This window comes from Lathamus discolor, chromosome 2, assembly GCF_037157495.1.
Source record: "Lathamus discolor isolate bLatDis1 chromosome 2, bLatDis1.hap1, whole genome shotgun sequence".
Taxonomy (NCBI): Eukaryota; Metazoa; Chordata; class Aves; order Psittaciformes; family Psittacidae; genus Lathamus; species Lathamus discolor.
The window spans coordinates 71726491-71749941 of NC_088885.1; the positions used below are offsets into that span (position 1 = coordinate 71726491).

At 45.4% G+C, this 23451-nt stretch overlaps 1 protein-coding gene across 5 annotated transcripts in view; it reads right to left on the reverse strand.

Annotated features, from left to right (window-relative positions):
• Positions 1–1658: 1658 nt before the first annotated feature.
• Positions 1659–23451, reverse strand: part of RREB1 (ras responsive element binding protein 1) — a 125501-nt gene continuing 103708 nt past the window's right edge. For 3 of the 5 annotated variants that reach the window (XM_065667398.1, XM_065667401.1, XM_065667400.1), the window contains 3 exons: positions 22546–22641; positions 9084–9827; positions 1659–6004 (listed from right to left, as the gene is read on the reverse strand). In XM_065667398.1, coding sequence (XP_065523470.1) covers positions 5478–6004; positions 9084–9827; positions 22546–22641 — 1367 coding nt within the window. In that variant the 3' untranslated portion in view covers positions 1659–5477. The remainder of the gene's footprint in view (positions 6005–9083; positions 9828–22545; positions 22642–23451) is intronic. The other 2 variants (XM_065667403.1, XM_065667402.1) reach the window with 2 other exon arrangements.

The window sequence follows — 23451 nt, forward strand, 5'->3', positions numbered from 1 at the left end:
GCACACAATACTCCAGGTGAGGTCTCATGAGAGCAGAGATTTTCAATGCTCTTGTAACCCTACAGCAACACCTAAAGAAACAGGCACATGCTACTCCCGGAGCTGGAGGCCTGTTTGCAAGGAAAGGTCTCCAGTAAACTTGTCACTCTGCTAGTGGAATCGTGACCCAATTTTGTTTGAGAAAGACATTTCGCAACACAGCAGGGCAAAACACTGATGTCAATAGTATCCTAGCGAATCATCACACACTTTCTGAAGGTCTCAGTGTAGGTATGCAGCCCTCCCATCCCTCAAATGCTGCGTATTTGTGGCAGCTGGATAATGAAAACGAACACTTCTGTTCCTTTCTCTTTACCAGTTGTCATTTCAGTAGCAGTAAAAATGCAACAGATGCTCCATGCGGGCTCCGCATCCTGCTTTGGGACAGCCAATTCCCACCCAAGCCTCCTATCTCAAACCAGCCCTCCTGCCCATCCTCCTGGGCCACAGGTCCATACTCCACACTTCAGGAAATAAACACCTTCCTGGTGCGAGGACCTAGGTCTTCCCCAGTCCTTAACACTCTGGAGTGACTCCAAACCTGAGGCACTGTGGTGAGACAGATGCTCAACACAGGGGCTGTGCCACTCTCTCCACCCATGTCTCGAGTTAACCTGCAGCTTCACCTTTGAAAAGATGGGTAAAAAGCATTAGGGAATGAGGCAAGGAAGCAGCAAGCTGGGGGCAGCACAGGGAGACACCACCACCTCCCCATCCCTCTGCTAACCTGATGTTTCAGGCCAGCTCTGCGCAGGGAGGAGCGGAGGCAGAAGGAGGAAGAGGGAAATGCCAACAAGGAGCAAAGTTCAGCTGGCCTGCAGGATGTTACCCTGCCAAAGGCAAGAAGAGCAGGGAAATTCCCAACTTGGGAATGGTCACAAATTGCGGTAGAAGGAGCAAAGGGCTGGGCGCACCGGTTGCACCCTGCCACGGCCGAGTGCTAACTCATCCGTTCCGTAAGTGATCAGTCACCGTCACCTCCTTGTCACGTAAACTCATCCCGTTTGCTCCTACACCTCATGACAGGTCCACGCGCGCTCTGGGCGCAAGTTTCCCCTCAGTCTCGCAGGAGGACTCTCACAGATGCCCGAGGCCGGGGGCAAGGCAAGGACGTGATTTTCTGCAGGTTTCCTCCCTCAGAAATCCCGCTCCCAGCCCCTGAGCCCACCCCAGGATCGCCCACAGAGCCCTGCTCCATCAGACACGCTCGCTTTTGGGGCAGAGCTGGCTGGCTGCCTTGCTTTTAACCTGCCCTGGTTGGTGGTGAGGGACCAGATCCCACCAGAGAAAGCGCTGTGGGCAATTGTAACCTCTGTCACGAAGGGCCAGGAGGCTGGAGGGAGGAAAGCGGCAGCAGCAGCAGTTACTCCCTGGGTATGTCTCTCTGCTTCTGAACCTGGTTCCCTTCTCTACCAGAAAGAAACACCCAGCCAGGACTTAGGAAGATGCGGATGCTTCAGCTTCACTGCAATTCCCTGGCCTCCAGCGCTGGACACACGACACAGATGAATCTTTGGCTCACTGTGCTGTGAAATATGGTTTATTTATAGAAAAGCGTATATAAGTGCAGCTAAGGCAGCTCCAACAAGCTAAACCCAAGCATTTCTCTCTTTGACACCTGCATGTGGCTCTTGAATGCATTGTGAAGATTTCACGTCCATACACATTCATGCAAGAAGAAAACTATGCTGCAGAAACCGACTGATTTTACACAGAAAATGCCTGGTAGCGCTGTGAATGAACACACTAAGCTGGGAGGATGCTCACTTCTGTGATCATGGGGCTAAGAGAACCCTGACCCAATGCCTGGGCAGGAATATCAGCACCAAAGCACTTTCCTGCTGATTGCTACATTAAGGAACTGCACCGAGAGAAAAGCACCGTTTCCATGGGGCTTGACTACCGGGAAATGGGGGTCAAAGTGAATGTGCATCTTCAGAGCACTGCGGTCATCCCCAGTTCAAACTCAGTTCAGCCTTAGGAAGAGAAACTGGGATGCTGTCTGCACAGAGAAGCTCTGTGCGTTGTCCTCTAGCAGAGGCGTCTCAAAGCAAGTTACAACAAACCCACAAGAAGAGCCACGTCCATTTTGTAACCTATAATTTTTAAATATAACATTTTATTGCTTAGATGGTTTGATACAGAACAAGTTTTACTTTTTATTTTGAATTTGGAAGTACTGTACAACTGAATAAAAAGAGGAATAAAAGTACCAAAACAAATGTGTGATTCTCTGTTCATGTGGCATAAACCAGTCTTGTACACAATTCGTAGCAGCAGTTTTAAGTTCCCTTTAGAAAAATATGAATTCTACACATTTATTACTGTTTCCTGCATGGGATGAAATCACTAGGATTAAACTTCCTTCGTGGAGAGAGAGAGAGAGGAGAGAGAAAGGAGACACACAGAGAGGAGAGAGAAGATGACGAATCATTCTGCAAATGGAATCACTGTCACGTAGCCCCGACAGTTGTTTCACAACAGCCTCAAACAAAGTTCTCTCTTTTTTTTTTTGTCTTTTTCCTTTATTTTTGTGGGTTTTTTTTGCATCTGTTTTTTTTTTGCGCTTTCACAGTCAAGTGCTCAATGTAGTGATTGAATCTCTCAATGTCAACGAGTCCATTGCAACTCAGGCAAAAGAATTTCAGAAGATCCTTGTTGGTTTTTTTTGTTTCTTTTCTCTTTTTTTGTTATTTGTAAAAGCCCTGAGAGAGGAAAAAAAAACAAACAAACAAAAAAAAAAAACCCCAAACAAAAAACAACCCCAAAATAAAAAGATTCAAACAAAAATCGTATAGAGACAAATTAGCTGAACATGCAAACTAAAGCCTACGATTCACCCATAGTTTAAACACATTATAAATTTCACAGTTTAATATTGGGGGAGGAGGGGAAACAAAAACAACCCCAACAACAGCAACGGTTCTCAGTCAAACTCAACTAATAAGAATGTCAATAAAATGTGGCAAGACCTTATACTCTACTAGGATATAGATAAAGGCTAAATAAAGCTTTAAATCAATAGTGATTATTGCTAGCAGATGTCCCGGCAGGCTGCTGGGAATTAATTACTTGCTACATCGTTCTGCAGCATATAGTTTAGTAATGGCTTCTCCCCCACAGTATTGCGCAGTTTAGTGTGGAGAGTTGCAAAAAAAAAAACCCCAAAACAAAAAACAAACCCAAAACAAAAAATAGACAAAAACAACAAAAAAAATACCCAAAATAATAATAATAATTATTATAATTATAATAGTAATAACAATTCAAGGGATGTGTGAACTGGTTTTAATTAAGTAGAATGCACCTGGGTAGAGTTTCAAATGAATCATTGGTTGTGACTGATTTAACTTTATGTGGCGTTAGCTTCATTTCTGAACTGGTTCAAACATCCCTATAAAAAACAAGAACCAAAAAACAAAACAACAACAAAAAAATAGAAATCACATCATATACCTCAACCATCTGTTGTATTTCTGTTTTTTTTCTTATTCTATTTGCAAGAATATTACTCGAGAACGTTTCTCTTCCTTTGCATTCTGGACAGTGAGATTTCAGTCTCCAGAAATTTTCGGAGAATTCTTTAATATATAGTTATATATAGATATATATATATTATATAATATAGACTGGGTCCAAGGCCCACTTCCTCCATGTCTTGTGAGAGCAGGAAAAGCGATTCTGCAGGGGTGGGGGGGAAGGAGCGGGGGGTCACAGTGTGGGCTGGGCTGGGCTGGGCTGGGGGTCTGCAGTGGTGGAATAGCACAGTGAGGCTCCGGCAATGCTATTATGGCTCTGTCTGTCCCAGAGGTCATGACTGAAGGACAATTAACAAACAACAACAAGGACAACAACAACAAGGACAACAACAACAAATGCTGGGCACTCCTAGAAATGCACAGCTACAGTAGGATACATTTCACTTAACCCCCTCAACAGTGGCGGCCGGAGTGTCGCCTGTTGCCGGCAACAGGAGCCACAGAGAGAAGAACTTCCAGCTGCCAGCATTGAAGGGGTTAAATTATTGATATGAAATTTAGACACACACCTCAAGTCTTCAAGCATCAACCCCAAAATCTCAGGAAGAATTTATTTTTTATTAATTTATTTATTTTTTAACATGTCTTAAATCTGTAGTTTTATTACCAGTAGTATTTTCTTGCTCTAGAACATGACAGTAGCAAGATGACGGTAAGGCTCGCATTTCTCCCTGGCTTGCTTTCGGCTGGAAGACGGGATAACTTTGCTCTTTGAGTAACGCGCGCTGTCACCGGTGTGATGGCCACAAGACTAACCTCAGCACTCGCAGCGCCTTCCTCACGCACTTGGAGGGGCCTCCCCCTGACACACACGCACGCACGCACGCACGCACACGAGTGAGATGCTCCCCTGCCTGTATGGGTGTGCTGATACCTCGCGAACGGCCTCCGCTTGACTCTCTGGCCAGAGGAAGGGTCTCATTTAAAGTACAGTAGAAGAGCTGCAACATAAGAAGAGGAGCTGGTGAAAGCGTCGAGTCAAAAACATTTCGAGAGGGGATCCAAGCGGCGCTATACGTCTGCGGGGGGCAAATATTGCCCATTGGTTTCTGCTGACTGCAGAGACAAGCGAACTGATGAATTTATAAAATAACAATAAAATAATAATAATAATAATATACTGAAGCAAATCAAACATATATAACAGCGGGTGCATAATTTCCATAGGTTACGTTGCTATGTAACTCTTCTCTGCATACACGCTCAGTCCGTGACGGCCAGAAAAACCCCCTAGGATTCAGAAGACCTTTTCTAATGCTGAAAAGTGGAAACAAGCGTGAGGTTGAAATTTCGTTGTGTTTCCTGCTTTTTGGCTTGAACCACTTTGAACACCTTCAACTGCCACGTTGTTCAGGCCCGGAACAGGCTTAATGCTCCACCGTGTGGCAAATGCAAGAACATCTACTGAGAAAAAACAACACCACCTCGCCTGCATTTCCTCTGACTATTTCATATGAAATTCACATATTTTTTCTTCCAGTTATTGGCTGTGGTATCCAAGGGCCTCCCACCCCACTGCCCCCATTTCCAGCTCAGAGAACAAACACAGCGACTATCACAGATATACAAGAACAAGCTCACGCACACCAATACAAAAGGTAACATTAATGCTTAAATGAAAAAGGTCCTCTCCAAATAATTCATTACAATATTAAAAAAAAAAAATCATTTTTGAAAAAAAATCTATAATACCAAAAGATCTAATAAAGTAGTAAGGCACTCAAATCAGTATATACTGTAGTCTCTTGCATTATTATACTGAAAGGCATATGGCACCGCATCCAGTCTGCCATACTCTCCCCACAGCTGTAGGTCGCTCTTCCAAAACAGGACTCCAAGGAAACCTTGCTCTGCTGGCTTCAGCTTGTGTGCCAGGACGGCTCCAACCTCTGAGCAAAGTCATTCAACCCCCAAGAGCTGAGGCGCACTGTCTGCAGAGGCAAGGATGTGATTCATGGGAGACTTTTTGTTGTGCATCTCCAGCAAGTCTTGAATGAAACCCGAGGGCCTCTCGAGCTCCGAGCTGCCCCGAGGCTCCTGGTCTCTTGCGGTCTGTTTCTGCGCGCTCTTGGTGGGCTCCACCAGGCAGGTGCCGGTTCCTCGCCCGCTTGGCCTCTCCTCTCTGCAGGGGGAGAGGCCTGGGACCGTGCCAGCCAGGGACTCTTTTCGGCTTCCCATGAGGGATGATGTTTGGTCACCGATGCCCCCGGCAGAGTCGCACTCGTTTTCTGAGATGGGGTTGGCACCACTGTGGCTTGACTCGTTCTCGCTGTCCTCTCCACACCTTGACTGCGTCTCCTCCTTGTCGCTCTCCTTCCCATGGTTTCGGGTGGTTTTGACTTTCTGGTGTATGCGCTGGTGGCGAACCAGGCTGTGTTTCAGAGTGAAGGTCCGTTCACAGGTTTGACACTTGTAAGGCCTCTCACCTAGAAGACAATTAGAATACAAAGTCAGCACTAAGGTCACAAACACACCTCCCTCTTGTTTCAAGTATCAAGGGCACTCCTTGCTTTGGAAATTCAGTACCTATATCAAACATGGATGTTTGCCTTTATGCAGACTTTTTGCTTCTGTACTAGCAAACTAGCTGATGGCACGCAAGCAGGAATACAGATAAATCCTCTCAGGCACAAATCAAAAATCAGAACTTTTAAGTGTCTTGAGACTTCTGCAAGCTTGGTATGGCGCTGCACTAAGGAGAAAGACCGTGGGCCCCAGGTGCATCCTGTCTAATTCAGTCAGCAACTTTTCTGAAAGAAGCTTGCACTTTGTCCTATGGAGCTCGAAAGCCTGTGTGAAAACAGCCCACCATGGGGTCTCCCTGCTGCAGGTCAGCCCTGATACACGCGGAGAGAGAGGACTGCACAGGTAACTGTGGTCCACAGCTCCTACAAACTGAACCAAACAGCACATGCGAAAGCATCTCCCCCGCTCTCAAATGCTGACACATGGGCAAGGACGAAACGTGCAGATTAATCACCGACTTCAAGCTGGCAGGAACTACCCTTGCTACAACAGCCCCTCCTCTTTCTGTGAAGCAGAAGACACTATCACCTCATTTCAGAATGGACACAGAGCAGCTGAAGGACCTAGACTTACGATGGGTCGCAGGAGGTGTCTGTTAGAGGTGACCAAAATCTGCTGTCCAAGTGAAAAATGCCTGCCTCGGGATGTTTTTACAGAGCTGCTGGTGTTGGTCAGCCCTCTGGTGCTGTAGGACAGGAGTGACTTGTGAGAGCCCCTGAAAAACCTCCTCATACCCACTCCAGAAATGCTACTTGCAGGACAAAATTCTTCCTCTTATTTTGGACTCCTAAGCCGCAGAGCAGCTGCAGGCATCCTCTGCTGTAACCAAATGATAGCTTGCTCTGGTCTCAGAGCAGCTTTTTACACCTGAGACGCTTGAATGCTTCCCTAAGCAGGAGCTCATCAAAAACAAAGCAACCACAGCCCTGGAGACAAAATTCCCCCAAGTCTCAAAAGCACAGTGCCCCAGGGTAGTGCCTGCCCTGAAGAACCAAAGATCCCATCCTGACCCATCCTCTGTTTCCAACTGTGCCTATTAAAGTCTTGCCAGTGCTGCAATTCCATCCAGACACCATCTTGTGCCTATGAGCACACGGAACGACACACTCGCAGCTCACCTCTCACTTGTAATAATGTTTGGGGTCATTAAAAGATTAACCTGTGCAAGCAGGTCCTGCTGTCCCTAGGAAATGTTCCTTGCGTGCCTTGCTCGGGCAGCTGCTGTCAAGGGAGGGCACAGCTCCCCAGGAGCACTTTGGGCCAACAACCTTTGCCCATCTAGCACTTGGCTATTGCTGATGCAGCACTGTGGCTGAGCCTGCGCTTGGGCAGGCAGCACCAGAGGACCCCACAAATGCGTGCTGGGAAGCAGCCAGCACTGAGAGAATGAAATGCTCCCAGCCCGACTGCCATTCAGTAGGCGGGCAGAGGTTTCTTGCACACTTCAGCGTGTCCCAAACGTTCCTCTTCTGAGTAAAGTAATTCTGAAACCTTACAGTTATCTTTAAATGCCCCACACATTAAACCCAAAGTTTAAGCAATGTAACAACTTGATGGTATTTTATCAATATCAATGAACAAGTGGGACAGAGAGGAGAAGTATGCAGGGAAGATCCTCAACTGAACCCACAGTATGGAGGGAACCCACAGTATGGAGGGAAGATCCTTAGCTGAAAATGTATTGGCTATAGGTGGTATTTATGTTTATCAAATTTGAAAAAAGCACTGTCCCAGGTTCCTTTTCAACACCTATTCTATGTTAAAACATCCTTCAGTGTCAAATAACAAAGAGAACCAAACAGGAAAAAAACACACTGACAAGACCTACACAGCTCAGCATGCAACGAAAACAATTCAAACATACGGTGTTTGTTTGAATTATCATTGGGGCACTCACCATTTGGGCATAAAACTCAGTAGTTTAGATACTGTCATCTTCCCAAAGGTTCTGAATTAGTATAAAAATAGGCACAAGAATGGGACCTGTCCTACACTCACATGTGCCTGAACACCAGAAGAAAACAGGTCAGTTTTGCACTCAGTGGGTCAGTATTTATGATTCAGAAGGGCAAAAAGTCTGGTTAAGGTACTACTCTTTGGTGTAGCTTACTAAACATCTCAGTCAACTACAGCACAAATATTTTGTTAATCACAAAGATGTCATCAGCAGAGAGCACCTTCAAAAGCTACAAAATGTCAAACTGCACCAGTTTTCCCATGTCAGAGCAGCTTGCTGACAGTAAAACGCATAATTAATAAGGATGCGTTAATAAGGATGAATGATTAATACACCTTTCAGCTGGCTCATGGCTTCACCTTATTTGCATGGTACTGCTGCAAACCGTGTATCACAGAAAGCAACCTCATGTACTTTTAACTGACGAGTCAAAGTCATCAGACAAGTGGTTTACTACCTGTGTTCCACCTTCCCTGCCCACGCCCGAAGAGCAGGGTACCCGCTGTTGCTTTGCCTTTCACTCAAGCAGCAGGTCATGCAGATGACCAGCACATTAACACATTGCCCATACTAGGCTTACATAATCAGACAAAACCAGGCTCTCTCTCTCTCAACTTTCCCTCAGAGATGAAGCCTTATCACACACTGACAGGTTTCTCCACTGCTCCTCAAAGTACTGGAAGAGGTAGAGCCACATGCACATGACAAGAAGGGAGTCAGAAGCTGGGCAGAACAACTGCACAGGGATCTCCACACTGCCCCTCATCTCTAAATCCTGCAAGCAAGATGGGGAAAAACAGTTTGGGAACTGAAGATAAGGCAGTGGTGACAATTACCACTCCCCTTGGCAGGCTGTGTACACAGCATGGGGGACTGGGGCAGGCACCTTTCAGATACCTGTGGGACTAAAAGCACTGTCTCCAACCTCAAGTGCTAGCAGCAATCGTGCACCTACAGAGCAGATGCCGCAGTCTGGTGGCAGACCTGCTTGTGATCTGTTCTGCCCTCAAGCCTCCTCTTACCTGTATGAGACCGCATATGTCGCGTCAGATCCTGCAGAGACCAGAAACGCTTGTTGCACACAGTACAGACTTTCTTTCTTTTGTCTGCTTTTGCAGTAATCTTAGCCCCATCAGTCTTTGGTTTTTTGTCATCACTGCTCTTCTCAGTGGACTTTCTCTCTGTGCCTTCCCCCTCAGAGATGCTTTCGCTCTCTTCATTTTCCTTTCCTGTTGCCTCATAGTCCACAGGAGACTCCACTACCTTCAAGTCCATCGGAGACTCTTCCTGCTCAATACCAGAGTCCTGCATCGAGGGAGCTCCTGCATTATCCTGAACGCTTTTGCTTTCATCCTCACTGCTCCTTTCATCCTTTCTGTCCTCACGAATGTGGACCTTTTTGTGACGGCCAAGAGTGCCAGCAAACTTGAAGGTTTTGCCACAAATGTCACAGGCATGTTTCCTTTCAGTCTGAGTACTGCTGCCTGCACTCTGGTCACTCTCTGCCAGCTTGAAGTCCATTAATTTGCTGGCAAAATTGAGGTCAAGACTTTTATTACTTACAGAATCTTCCTCAGGGCCCTCTTCATATCCATCCGCTTTTATTTCGGCATCCTGTTCTGCTGGAGGGGAGTCAGCCTTTTGCTCCTTGGGGCCGCGCTCACTCTCTGGTAGCTCTGTTATTTCCTCTGGCTGTTCCTTCTCGCAGGAGGTCAGGTCCAAGACTTCATTTCCTGTAGCTAGTGTCTCTGCATCAGACTGGCTGTCTGCAAGCAAACAGAGAAAAACTTTCGGTGGGATGCTCTCTGCTAATTCACAACTACCAGCAGTAAGGCTGCACAAAGACCCATGAGCACCGCTTCTGGTCAAGACTCACAACATCTGTTTTTCTTATCTGTGACCCAGGCCAATAACTTAGAGCTGAAGAGAGATCAAACCCCAGAAGCCAATTAGCCAGATGACTAAAAATCTGTAACAGAAGGCTTTCTTTTCCAAAATACACTCACATTCTTGTCAGTTTCTTGAAGTAATCACTTATATATATTATATATAAATATATATATATAAATATATATATATTGATTATTAATATAATCACTTTAACCAGAGAATACAAAATGTTGATACTCAAAATGTTGTTGAACTCAAAGAAGAGCTGAGGTCACTACTACTACAGATACACCGTTCCAGAGGCACATGAACGCGTTATTTATAAACTCATGTATGGTAACTATTGACACAGATCGAAGTAATATGCATCCACATATTAATCAAACTGATTTATAAGTAGCAGGAAATGCTTTTCAAAGGGAATGTAAAAGCCTCATGCAACCAACTGGTACAATTAAATGTCATAGGTTAGTGCAGATGATGACACAGAGGTCAGTTACAAAAGCAAAAGATGCAGAAGTTCATCCACTTGTGGGTCTTTGACACACACCAATACATCACCTGGAACCAAAACCTAAAGCCAAGACGCAGTAACAGGCAGCACCCTTTGCTGTTTCACAATTACTCCAACAAGAAAACAAAACACCTAAGATGTCCACCTTAATGACCTCCTCTGCTTCCTTAGCATTTTGTAGCATTAATGTTGCTGAAGACATGTGGCAAAAAAATTAGAACAGGTAAGGTGATTCAGGAGAACAAAGGGCTAGAGCTGTACCCCTCCTGAGCTCCCTACAAACAGTTAAGTATAAATAGGAAGTAACCTGGAGTGGATCTGGAGGCCAAAGCTGACAATGATGCAACAGCATATAACTGCATCTCCAGTGCCACTTCCCAGCAAATGTTCCAGGACGGGAACTTTGCAAGCTGTATTTTCTGCAAGTTGAAACTTTTCTTGCTTTAAGTCCTCCACCTCATTCTTGTTGACAGCATGCAGCTAAGGGAGCAACACAACCTACCCGGCATTTCAGCATCCATCTGTAAGCGCAATAGCTGCTGAATAACTACAGGGATTTAGAAACTTTAGTAGAGCAGTTTAAGTTCTCCATCTGACACAGAACAGCTTGTGCTTGCCTCCGAATTACCTAGATTTCCTATTGCAGGCTCTTTTCATAAGCAAGACGCAATTACAGAAGGTAAGATAGTTCTCAGGCACTTGGTAGTCTGAATGCAGTCTTGCAACATGACTTGCATCGAGCCATCTCCTTGCACAAGTGATATAAATGGCCATTAAATAAATGTCAAAGCTTAGCGGCATTCCCCGTGATCATGAACAATCACTCAATAGAACATAATCCTCAGTATGCTTTTTCTTGGGGAAGAAGTGACTTGTCAAAAAAATAATCTCACCTTTTAATCAAAACAGATCCGTTTACATAGACAGTGGATTACACAAAAGCTTTCCACAAAGTCCAGCACTCATCTAATTATCTGCCCATTAAAACCTGCAACCGAGCCATAACCTGTGTACAATGCTGGAGAATTCGAGGACGTGGGCATCTGAAAACAAAGGTCACCTACAAGTGCCCTATGAATCTCCATGTGAACTCTGTGTTTTGGCTCGTTATCTGTTAGCGACAGTAAGGCCAAAAAAAAAGGGATGAAAACAAAAGCTATTATAAACAAAGAGTGGTCACTTCTACAAACCAAACTGAAATGCCGATGCACAATAATTAAGAGGAAGCACTGCCCCACAACCCCGAGAAACAGAAGCCAGGCATGTATGAGAAACCAGGCCCATGCATGGTTCTCCTCATTACAAGCAGGTAGCTGGGTCTCACAGCTGCCGGCACAGGCAAGGGAGTGAACCCAGAAGCCAACCCCAGGCCATACCTATACACTTAAATGTCACTTAAAATGGAAGCACAGCTACGAGCCTTCTTCCACTCACTGTGTTTGGGGGCAGGATGAGCACATGTGGCTCTCACTGGCAGCACAGCACCTTTGCCCAAGAGGGGATGAAAGCAAGGATTAATGGCAACTGATGTGACTCCCTGCTACTGCTGGAAGGGTCCTTGTCCTTCCTTGGCTACCCACTCCCTAGCATTGATACAGGGTCTTTTTCAGCAGAGCACAGGTTTCTGCTGGACCAAAGCAACCCCATAATCACCGCTCCCTTTAGGCTAAGGGTAGGAGGGAAGGGAAACAACAGTTAAGAGGAGTGGAAGCTTCCCCAGCTGCCTTTGGTTGCTACCATCACAAAGACCTATCTGTGGGTGATAGACAGACAAACCCTAAGTGGCAAAGTGGCTCTGAGGCACAAAGACCTTGATGTGACACCAAAATAAAGCACCTAGAACAGCTCCTGTACCCCTGCCATCAGTGCTCATCCACAGTAAAGTGTGGGGCACCTCCTAACAGGTATGGGCCACCCCGTCCCATCCCCACTGAGGTCAGAAAACACCTCCCCAGTGGGATGGTGTGTTGGGCCAAGGGAAGATTGCAAGCACAGCACAGAGGGAGTCATCAGGGAGCAGGGCAGGAAACCATGTGAGCTCTGTTGGGATGGAGAAGAGTGAAGAGCAAAAGAAGACAGAGATGGAGAGAGCTCCCCTTCTAGTGTACCCAGAGAGAAGTTCTGTGACTCTTTGGTGGAGAACCCAAAAACAGCAGATGCAGAATAAGTTGTGTCTTCAACAGGAAGTATCAGGAGCAAAGTGAACAAGCAGAAGACACACTGGTAGCACTCAAATAAGAGCAAGCCAAAACCACAATGTCTTTAGACTCTCAAATGCAGAAGTCCTGTCTTTTACATTCAACATGTATATCATGTATGATTTTCCAATTTCCCCGTAATTTTCCATAACTTTTTCTTCTTCTGCTTCCAGTATTTAAAAAAATACACCATTTTTCTTATAGTACACTCATCCTTCAGTGAATCATACCCGAGTTCTATCTCTTTTTTTCCTCTCCTCTCTGCCCTGGGCCCCTTCCCAGCTGTTACTCTGTTCTTGTGTGGCTGGCCTACAATTACGTTTTCCCATGCGCCAACGGATAGGTGGGATACGTTGTCCACAGGTAAGTTATGCTGCCTTACTAGCACAACAAACAGATTAGGTTAACATCAAGAAAAGCAAACATGACATTTGAACAACTTCATGAAGGGCAAAGACCACTTCAGACCCCTGGAACACAGATGCACGCAGGCTTTCTCTTCTGAAGCTGGCCTGCCATCCCTGAATGACCACATTCAAAGCTCAGGTAGCGACGCAGCCAGGAACGTGCTGACACATGTACATGCTTGGGTGAGTGCTCTTCCTTCTTACCTGCACAAACCAGACCTGCTGTTTTCTCTGCCGAGTTTTACAGGCCCCTATGAAGCCTCATGCATACCGTAAGGTGGCAGCTCCCAACTAGCTGAGCTGCTCTGTGGTTACCCCCAACCTGTGCGGTTGGTTCTGCAGCTGGTGAAGAAGTGAGCTGCTTTGCACAAGCCCCGGCTGTTTGGGATGCGTGAGAATCTGCCCAGCTCTGCTGCAGATGAACTGGAATATCAGCAGGGGAGCTGGGAAGGTGTGTGGGAAACATGACAGTCGTCAAGGCAGCTGGGTCAGGTCTCGTGTGGGATTTCTCCTGCAGTGCAAGGGATGGCTGCACTGGCAGCCACTCCATCCATTCCAGCAGAAGTTAGGCTTGGCTACACTCCTGTTTTTTCTCTGCTTACACGCCTATCTGCAGCAACAAAAACCACACTGACCATACGATTCCAGCAGGCTTGTATCTTACACAAAGAGAAGGGTTCTGACTGAGCCTTCGGATCTGTGCAAACATTGCTCCAGAGGCCAAGCTCCACTCAGAAGGGTAATTCCCATTTCCAGAATCTTGCTGATTTATAGTGCAGAGCAGTCACCTGCATCCAGGCAATGAGGAAGGCAGGGCGCACGGGAAAGGCCTGCCTTTCTTTCACCCCTTTCCCATCTTTCACTTACTAAAGTTGTAAAATGCTTTCCAGTCCATTTGTTATCCCACAGATACTTACACTCGGTGAGTCAAGAGGACAAGAGCGGAGAGGTCTGCTTGCCAAGGCTCCCACTGCCGCCACCTCTTCAGCAACCGTGGGAGCAGAACACATTACCTTGTCACAGACAACCGGAGTTGGTGTCACTCCTCCAAAGGGAAGATCAGAGGGTGACACCATTTGATGATGTCATTTCTGACACCAGAGTCAAAGAACGTGGGCAAGGTAAGGGCAAGAGAGGAGACAAGCAGGGAGGTAGGGATGTACGGAGGAAGGCAACACAGAACAACCACCAGTAGCTCAGCTGCTGCCTCGTCAGCTCCTGGGAAAGAATGAACTTCTCAGGAGATATATTCATAAGCAAAACCTCAAGGTCTCCATCTGAGAATCCAGAAACTTTTCCGCTTGCATGAAAGAAACCACTATATAGTTGTAGCCAAAATCATTTTTCCTTCAAACTGTGGAAAGGAAAGACTGTTTTGCTGAAGTCTGTTTACAGTTCAGGTTGCAGTTTTCAGTCAGCCTAGCTGGAACAGTCTGCTTAATCTTTTATAGGTGTCAAGAAAGAAAAAGAGAAGTAAACTGCTTGCTTGCAAACACAAACCGAATTAGCAAGAGAGATATGAAATGAGGGAAGTTTCAGATAAAAGAGCAGATACAGATCAAGGTGGGGAGGTTGCTGGTTTCATTCTGTCTTCCTATGGTTTTCCTTTCTTCCTGGAACTAAGGTGGAATACAGTAAAGCTTGAGATGCTAAGGAGTTATAAGAAAAAGCAAGGTGTTGTAACAGAAACGATTTTGTGATTAGAGCAAGTGTTTATTGCTGAACAATCCTGCATCCTGAGAGGAGTGCTAGAAAACCTACTACCTAAATAATGCTCAAAACTGGAGCAGACAGAGCACTGGAAATTGATGTTGTACAAGCAGTTGGCATTATCAGCCAGACGAGCCAACGATTTACTATTTGCCTATGTTAACTGAAATAACCCCAGCCAATTTTGTATTTTACAACAGGCATAGACACCACTAGGTGGTAGCAGTCTAGTAACTTTGGCATTTTTTGGACCCACTCAGGCAATGCTGCTCCTACTTCCACCCATGGTCTGGAGAACATCCTTCCAGCCTGTGGAGTCGACTTGAAAAATTTTGGGAGTTATCTTTGCCTATTTCTATTATAAAGAGTCTAAACATTAAAATTTAGCCATCCTTATCATATTGCATGCACACACACACAAATATTTTATTAGTTCACAGTTGAGGGAGCTTCGGTCATATCTGCATGCCTCTTGAAATGAAAATATTTGAGATAGAAAAGGACTATTTGCAGTAAATGGAACTGAATATATCTGGGGAGAAAGGAGAAAACCAATCCTGAAGAAAAAACACTTTTTGCCTTTGACACAAGGAATGACCCACCAGTACCTTCAAGAAAGCACCTGAAGTGACTGACACAAAGAAAAGTGTGCCGGACTAGCTCTGACTGCACCTACCAAGTGGAAAACTGCACTGCTGATTAGGTGGGGGGAATGCGGAATGCTGGACTTTCACCTTATGGAGATTTCCACTGTTTCGCAGAAAGGCATTTTGATATACAGCCAGCAATACAATCAGCAAGCTATATACCATCTTCTCAGTATCCTCTAAACAACAGCTCTTAGCACTCAGGCCAACCCCCAGTCAGAAGCAGCTCTTGCTTTACCCTGAGCTGCGGCTCTGGAGTGTCTGTTAAACTTTGTCTGACACTGAAAACACAGTTTCAAGGCCTTTGTCCTCTAGGAAATACCCACAAATGTAGTTCAGAGGTACAAACAGCTAGAGCAGTTTGGAAAAACAAGAAGTCCCTGCTTTACCCAGGGCTCACATGATTTCTGGAGGGATCACGGAGTGGCAGATATCTAGAGCAAAGATGAATTCTGCTAAAATGCTGATCGTAAAATTCACTGCTGAGTATACTTACTTTGTCAATATTTGCCTAGTCAGCACAGAGCAGTTGTGTTCGACCCTCTCACATTAGGGGTAAGCCTCTTTAAGAAAGTGATCTTTCCTTAGCACAGTCTCTGTATTACGTAACAGATAATCCCTTACCCCATTCCTTATCCCACATCTCTCCTCCGTCAACTGTGTTTTGCTGCAAGAAGGGAGCATTCAGAAAGCCCTAAGGAGACAAAGGCAGAGCTGCTCTAATGTGATGAAAGCAGGCGATTCATTAAGTTGCTCCACAATTTCACTGTACGTCTCTTTGTCGGTACAGGTCTCTCCTGGTCTCACTGCTGCGAACCAGGCGAGATGTTCTCAGTTTGCTTCCCATCCTCTCCATGCTGCAAGGACACACACAAGCCCCATCACTTCAATAGCCTCCTCATGTCTGAATTCTATTCAAAACCACCATCTTGTTTTTGTTTTGGTTTAAAACAAGACCAAAAGAAACCCTCTATAAACTTGTTCCCAGTGACACTCTACTCAATTGCGCTTCCTGTGTTACACCTCATCTTAAAGCTTCACTTCATTTATGGCTGACCAAACACCACACAAGCATCTCCCTTCATTAGCTTGCCTTCTGGCATACAGTGAAATCTGGACGATTACTCTCTTCCAAGTACACCCCTTGCATGTGAGCCCCAAGCACACCACTTACCCACCTTTTAAAAACAAAGAGAGAAATGACCCCATTTAAAACTAAGCCACAGTTTCCAACTGTTAATTTACTTCCACTGGTTTTGAAATCGGTTTTTCTTGGACAATGGAGGGAGACCACAAGTCCAAAGCCATTGAAGGACTTTGGACCACGGTTAAGCACCGCCTGGTGAAGTCAGTTACAAACACTAAGCTGAGCTATAAAGTGCACACGGTAACTGTAACAGTAGAGGATCTGGGCTCCTTCCTTGCTGTCTAAAGCTGCTAGGGAAGACACAAAGCATCTGACAGCAAAGCCAATTTCAACAGCATCTATTCCCAGCACCTCCCAGGAGATGCTGCCAACTCCACACCTCAGCTGCATCAATGTGCTCTTTTAGGGCCATGCCGCCAGCCGGATCCAGGAACTGATTTCATGACTGCTGGTCCCTCCCCTTGTCCTTTTCATTTTCTGGGCAGCTGGGTCAGCTACAGTTGTGGGGATGAACAGTTGGGAACAGGTTGAGCCAGTACTGCTGAGTAGCGCTTTGTGTTATCCAACCATGGCCCAAGGCTCTGTCTGCCAGGGGCAGGTCAAACCACTTTGACCAGCCCAGTGCTGGCTGCTAAGAACAACATCTACGTTCCACCAAAGTCCTACCCATCCTACATTGCCATGCCACCACTCACTGGAGGGGCTTTAGAAACACTTGCCTCTTTACCCTGCTGACCAGCTGAGCTGTGCTAGCCCCCCTCCGAATACAAAGAAAGTTTTCATTAGACCCAAGTAAGATGGTTTTAGTTTCATTGTGCCGTGAAGATTGTCAGAGGTGAGCACTTTCAGAGCCCTTTCTGCAGACTTTTGTTCTGTGAGGGTATCATGTTATAACATGAGTCTTCCTCTCTCATGCTGCAGCCATCTGTTGTCTGCATAGGCAGGATGAGCCCACGTGACACCCCAGATACCGTGGCTACAGCCCTGTGAAGTTACAGGCTGTTAACATGGTAACAAGACAACTTAGTTTCTTCATGATAGGTGAGATCAAATCATGTCATAACATGTCCCCAGCATGGCTGGTTTTAATGCCAGACTAGTACTGAGACCTGTATTACTACATCTGAATTGCTGCAAGGAAACCTGCTGTATTAACAGAAGAAAGGACGAGATAGGCTGGGAAGACAGCAGCTTCCCAAACAAACTGAAGCTTGGAGATGTAACAGGAAAATCCTTTGCACACTTTTGTGCAATCTGATCAGCAGCTACCCTGAGGTTCAGAGTAACAATTCATTTGTGTCATTTTAGCACAGAGCCAACTTCTTGCTGCTTTTACATCTGTTACTTCAACAACTCTCCTGTGAAACCAACTCAAAGTGTCACAAAGGGACCCTTGTCATCTCTCCTGGAGGTGTGAATACCTTTACAGCAACAGCTCCCTTGTGCAAACACTCTCCAGGCAAGGGACATGCCCCACTATCTGCTGAGCTTCCTTCTTGCCCCCATCCCATTTGGCCAGCAAATAAAAAGCCTGACTGACTGCCTTCACCCTTGGTTTCATGTCAGCTTGTCCTTTCTGACTAAATGCCACTTGCCTGCCTACAACAAAGCCTGCATGATCTGACAATCAATCTCCTTCACGCTAAACTCTCAAAACAGAGGGGGCAATACAGTGGCAGGTGAGCTTCAGTGCAGATGCATACAGGGTAGGACACCTCTGGAAAAATAATCTAAAACATGCCTATGTGATGCTGAATGCGGTACTGGCAGGTGCATTCAGGCAGGAGGTCTTGGAGCCATCGCTGATAGCTCTCCAGGATCACTGACGTGGCCTGCAGCAGTAGCCAAACTAAAGTCAAGAAAGACTGGGTACCATGAGCAACAGTACTGAAAGCAAGACCAAGGATGTCCCTTCTCTGCTGTTTAGAGCCCTGGTGTGCCCCTATTTCAGGTGGTGCGTACACTTCTGGTCTTCAAGCCGCAAGAACGAGCCAGCAAAAGGCACACAGCAAACCCAACCCAAGTGATGGGACAGCTGCCCTGAGAGAAGACACCAGAAAGATTCAGGCTTCTCTTTTGAAGGAGAGAACAGGGTGTTACAATTGAGGTTTACAGATCATGAAGGCAGCTGAGAGGGCACACACAGTACAGCAATTCATCAGATCCTGCGATACTGGAACTAAGGGGGAAACTCTGAAGATAGTAGGGGATCAGCTGTTCCTGACAGCAGGTAGTGAACTTCTGAAGCTTGACGCCCGGTAAGGCTGGAGGCAGATAGCATCAGCAGGTTCAGAAAGCCACTGGAGAGACTTGCAGACAGCAGGCCCATGAACAGGTAGTAGGCAGGGATGTGCCCTTGCACATGCAACCCTAACGCAGCAGTTGTGGATGCTGATAGAGCATGAAGAGGAACAGGTCGCAGGAAGTGGACAGGCCCACATGCTCACCCTAAACAGCACATCCTACTGCTACCATGAGAGACACGAGTACTTGGCTGCATGTACCACTGCTCTAACACGACAGGGCACTTCTCATGTCCTTATGCTTTGTTTGTCTGCAGTGTTCAGTCTGATCGAACGGAGCTTAGGCTTGCGGTTCTGAACAGCTGGGGAAAACTGCACGTACCACTGAGATCCAGCATGCTCTTCCTTAGACTGGGGGATAAGCATGTTTCTCCTCAGGTAGCAGCTGGCAAGTCCAGGTTTGTGCAAATTCTGTTAGGATTTGGCAGAAAAGACAACACCACACTTTTGAGAGGGGAAGGGCTTCCGGCCCGACACAGGAAGAAAGTATGCCTACCTGTCCTTGTAATGTGAAATAAGAAACTCTTTTTCCCCTTTACTGCTTAGTGACCAACTACAACATCCTGACAGCAAGCTCCTCAACAGCAGGCTCTCTCCTGAGACGTCTATCACCCATGTGAATCTGACACAACTTCCATCAAAGCCATGGGGCATCTTTTCATTGACTTCCGTGGAACCAAGCCCCGCATGTCGAATAAGAAATCAATTACTTCAATTACTTCCACACAGGAGAAGGCTTTTCACATCTGTAATTCATTTAAATGACTAGAACAAGGGAACTGACTGAGCACAGGAAGAGTTGAAAGAAAAGCCAGGATCATGCAGTGCAATGAGGAAAGCAGTCCTGCAAGACATCTTTGTGATGAACACAGAGATTGTGAGGACAGCTACATGTAAAAGGAGATCAGAGCTTTTCACACCTTCCACCTCACACCCAAAACCTCTGAGCAGCCCCCTTACATGCACCCCCCCATGTGCGCACACCTCCTTGCACACCCCCTCCCAGCCAGCAGCAGCTTTGATACACCACTGTGTTTCTCACTTTAATATTCCACAAGCTGGCTCTGTTCTAATTAAAATCTCAGCCCATACAAGGGATTCCCCGCATCTCACAGACACCTCAGGTGCTGTTTCTTTCTCTTAATTTTCTTCCACCGCCAGTAGAACTTTTTAGAAGCATTAAGGCACTGCTTTTTTCATGCTTTCAAGTCACTCTTTCTTTTTAGTTGCCTGCTAAGTCAACCATAAATTTATGGTTACAAACACCATCACTTTCTGCACTTTTATTTGGCTACATTCACAATGCAAATACAAAACAGAACTTCAAAGTTCAGCAGAAACCCTGTTGCTTCATGATAGCCCAATTCCTTTCCACATTTCTTTTCAAGCATGCAATGACAGGATTAGTTGGGGATTAATTACTTGAAACTCAACCTGCATCTCACGTCACAGTTTTCTCATATTTTCAGCCTTTAAAACTTTTCTATCAACCAAGTATCTGTCACACAGACCAATACTTAGAACAGATAAGATACCCTTTCCGCACAAATGTCCTAATTGGAAGTCTCAAAACACAAACAAAAATCCTGCTTACCGTGCAAACTCCAATCCTGCCACCCCAAGCTGCAGACCTATTCCCAAATGGGGGCGAGACCACTTTCCAAAAATGTCACCTTTAAAGGCACAAAGAAAGATAATTCTCTGCTTCCTGTCCCTTAAAGGCAACTGCTCTTCTGATAAATTATACTTGCTCACTGGAGGGTAACCGGAACAGTTGCTTTAAGTGCAATGTGACTTGATTTTTTATTAGCTTCCTCTGTAAGAATGGTCATGGGCTGAATCATCTGTGCCTAGATATTGACTCGGAACCAACTGTAAAATTTGGTTAACATAGCAGGACTAGTCTAGGCTGGGCACTTCATGGAAGGACTGTCACTGGAAGGGAGTCTTTTTCAATGTAAAAGGCAGTCTAAATCACGGCATGTAAGAAGGTCATCTCTTAATTAAGATATCTCCTGCCACTCTTTTCCGAGTGGAAACACATTATTGCCATGGTAAGGACAAATGCTGCGAAGTTAAGATGCCTACCATTTCACTTTGACTTATGCCATAAAAGCAAAGAATAAAAATGTCTCCAGTCCCTTTTTGTTATGACTTATGTTCTCCAATCAACTGGAAACATTCAGGTTCATGGGCTGCTACAACTGTATTCTATTTATTTATTACTTTATTTTGTTTATAGATCTTTTCTTGTCCAATTCATGTCTGTTGTAACTGCAAAACAAAACAAAAACAAACAACAGAAAAAATCCTCCTCTGCCACTTTCTACACAAAATAAACTTGAGCCAAATATGTATCACTCTGAAAACATCCTTAAGCAATTCTTCGCAGATTCAGGTTACTTGTAACAATCTAATGGTCAAAAAAAAATGATTTTTAAAATTTTATATTGAACCTGCTCTGATGCACATACCATAAAAGGAGCAAAATTAACTGCACCACCTGCAGGGCACATTTTACTTGACGCTCTGAGAATGAGTAAAGTCAAGAGCAGGAGGCAAGAGCAAAAAAGAAAGGCAAACCAAGCTGAACATAGAGAGTAAATTAAACAATAAAGACATCAAGAGAAAGAAAGCATTACAAGCAAGTGTTCAAGCATGTTCAAACAAAACACAGGTACTGTGCTAAATACTGTATAAATCCAAGCTACGCAAAATTCCGTGTCCCACTTGTGAGCCCTGCATTAAAATAGAAACCAGTGAGGAAGGTGTGTGCTTCTTCAGGGAAATGCTTTTGAACTAAAATACACACAGTGGTATTGAGGCAAGAATAAGCAGGGCAAAAGCTTTCACGAGAGTGACTTCTGGTTGTGCAAAGATGCGGATTACCAGTAGCATGTGTGGTTTTGCAGTTTCACAGAAGGCAAATATGACCTTCACACTGCTTGGAAGGGGTCTACCATGTCAAAACTGACTGGTAATACATAGATATTACTTAAATGCTCAAAAATAAATAACTTTTCCTCAATCATGCTCACCCATTATTAGCTTAGCCCACTTACATAGACTACTTCAACTTCCTTACAAATGGATGGAGGAGAGCTAGTTGCCACTTTTTTGCTCAAATGACCGCCTTGCTTTTTTGTAACAGAATACTACATAAATCCAAGAGCATGGACCAACTTGGCTGCAGTGATTCCCTATGGAGCAGACACCAAACACATGCATTCTTTAAGCAGATCACCAGGACTCTCATCTATCCCACCCACATCAGCCTCTTTGCCCCTTCTCTTCCCAGGTCAAGGGAGCAGCTATTAAGCCCAGACAACGAAGTTCTCCTTTTCTCTTTACAGTAAGATTAATGAATAGCATTTTTAATTAACTCTTCTGAAATAACAGAGCTATCTAACAAGTCACTGCCTGTGCAATAGGTGGGGACAGAAACAGTACATTGCACTACAACACTGTAGATGTCTCCATCAGAAAAACAACTCGCCCACCCTGAACGCAAGCCCAACAAATTGCTGCATGTATCCCACAGCTGCCAAACTCCTCCCATGCCATCAGCACCTGACACTCACCATAAAAACACAGCACTCACTCCACCTGAATGCATCCTAGTGCTTGCTTTGGCATTACCTCCATAAATTGCTGCATTCCCTGCTTACCTTTCCCTTTTTCCTTCCAGTAAGTCTCATCTACACTGCTGCCACAGTGGAGCTGCTGCAAACTCCCAGAGTTTAGAAACAGAGTGCTGGTGTCACCTGGAAGGAGATGCCAGTCAAAGCTTGCTGTGGGGTGGTCCTCCAACAAGTCTCCCTGAACACTGATCATGATTAGGAAAGAGCTCAGTATTATCATTGCCAGAACACACCAACTGGAATCTGATTATAGCTGCTGCTGTAGTATCACCAAAAATCTTGTATCTGCACTGAGGATCCACCCCTTGCTTTCCTTGTGGGGACTGCAGCACAGGCCTTCTGAAGGGACAGTGTCTCCTTCCAAGGCCAGTGATCGTAGGGGAGACAAGTTTTACCAGTGTAACTCATGTCCAAATGCACTTTCCTGTATTCAGCAAGGGTTTACACCAGTGCTGCTACCCTTGGAAGTCTGCCATCAATAAGCAGGTCAAACCTCTTAACTCCGGGAAAAGCCTCTCTATTGTTTTCTGTCTCATGAACAGTTCTTCAGTAACTATGTATTTGTTTTGGAGAGCAGGGTGTTAGAAAACAATTGATACAAATAAAGAGCTCTCCTTCACCATTGAAAGTAAACTGTACGCTAAATAAGATGAAATAACTTGGTCTCTGTGGGCCAGAAAACAATAGCCTCACTGTTGCACTGATACCTTGCAAGTTATGTCCTCGCATCACCCAAGGCAAACTGTAATAAGGACTGCTCCACAGCTCAGATTGCCTTTAAACCTCTTAGCTAGCCTCTTTTACCTCTTCAGCAGGTTTCCCTCTTTAGCACAGACATGAATCAGTTGCTTCAGGAAACCTCCATACCTTCCAAAAAGCAAAATTATGTTTTATGAGGCTGTGGTCAACTCACCTATGTTTCTCACAAATATC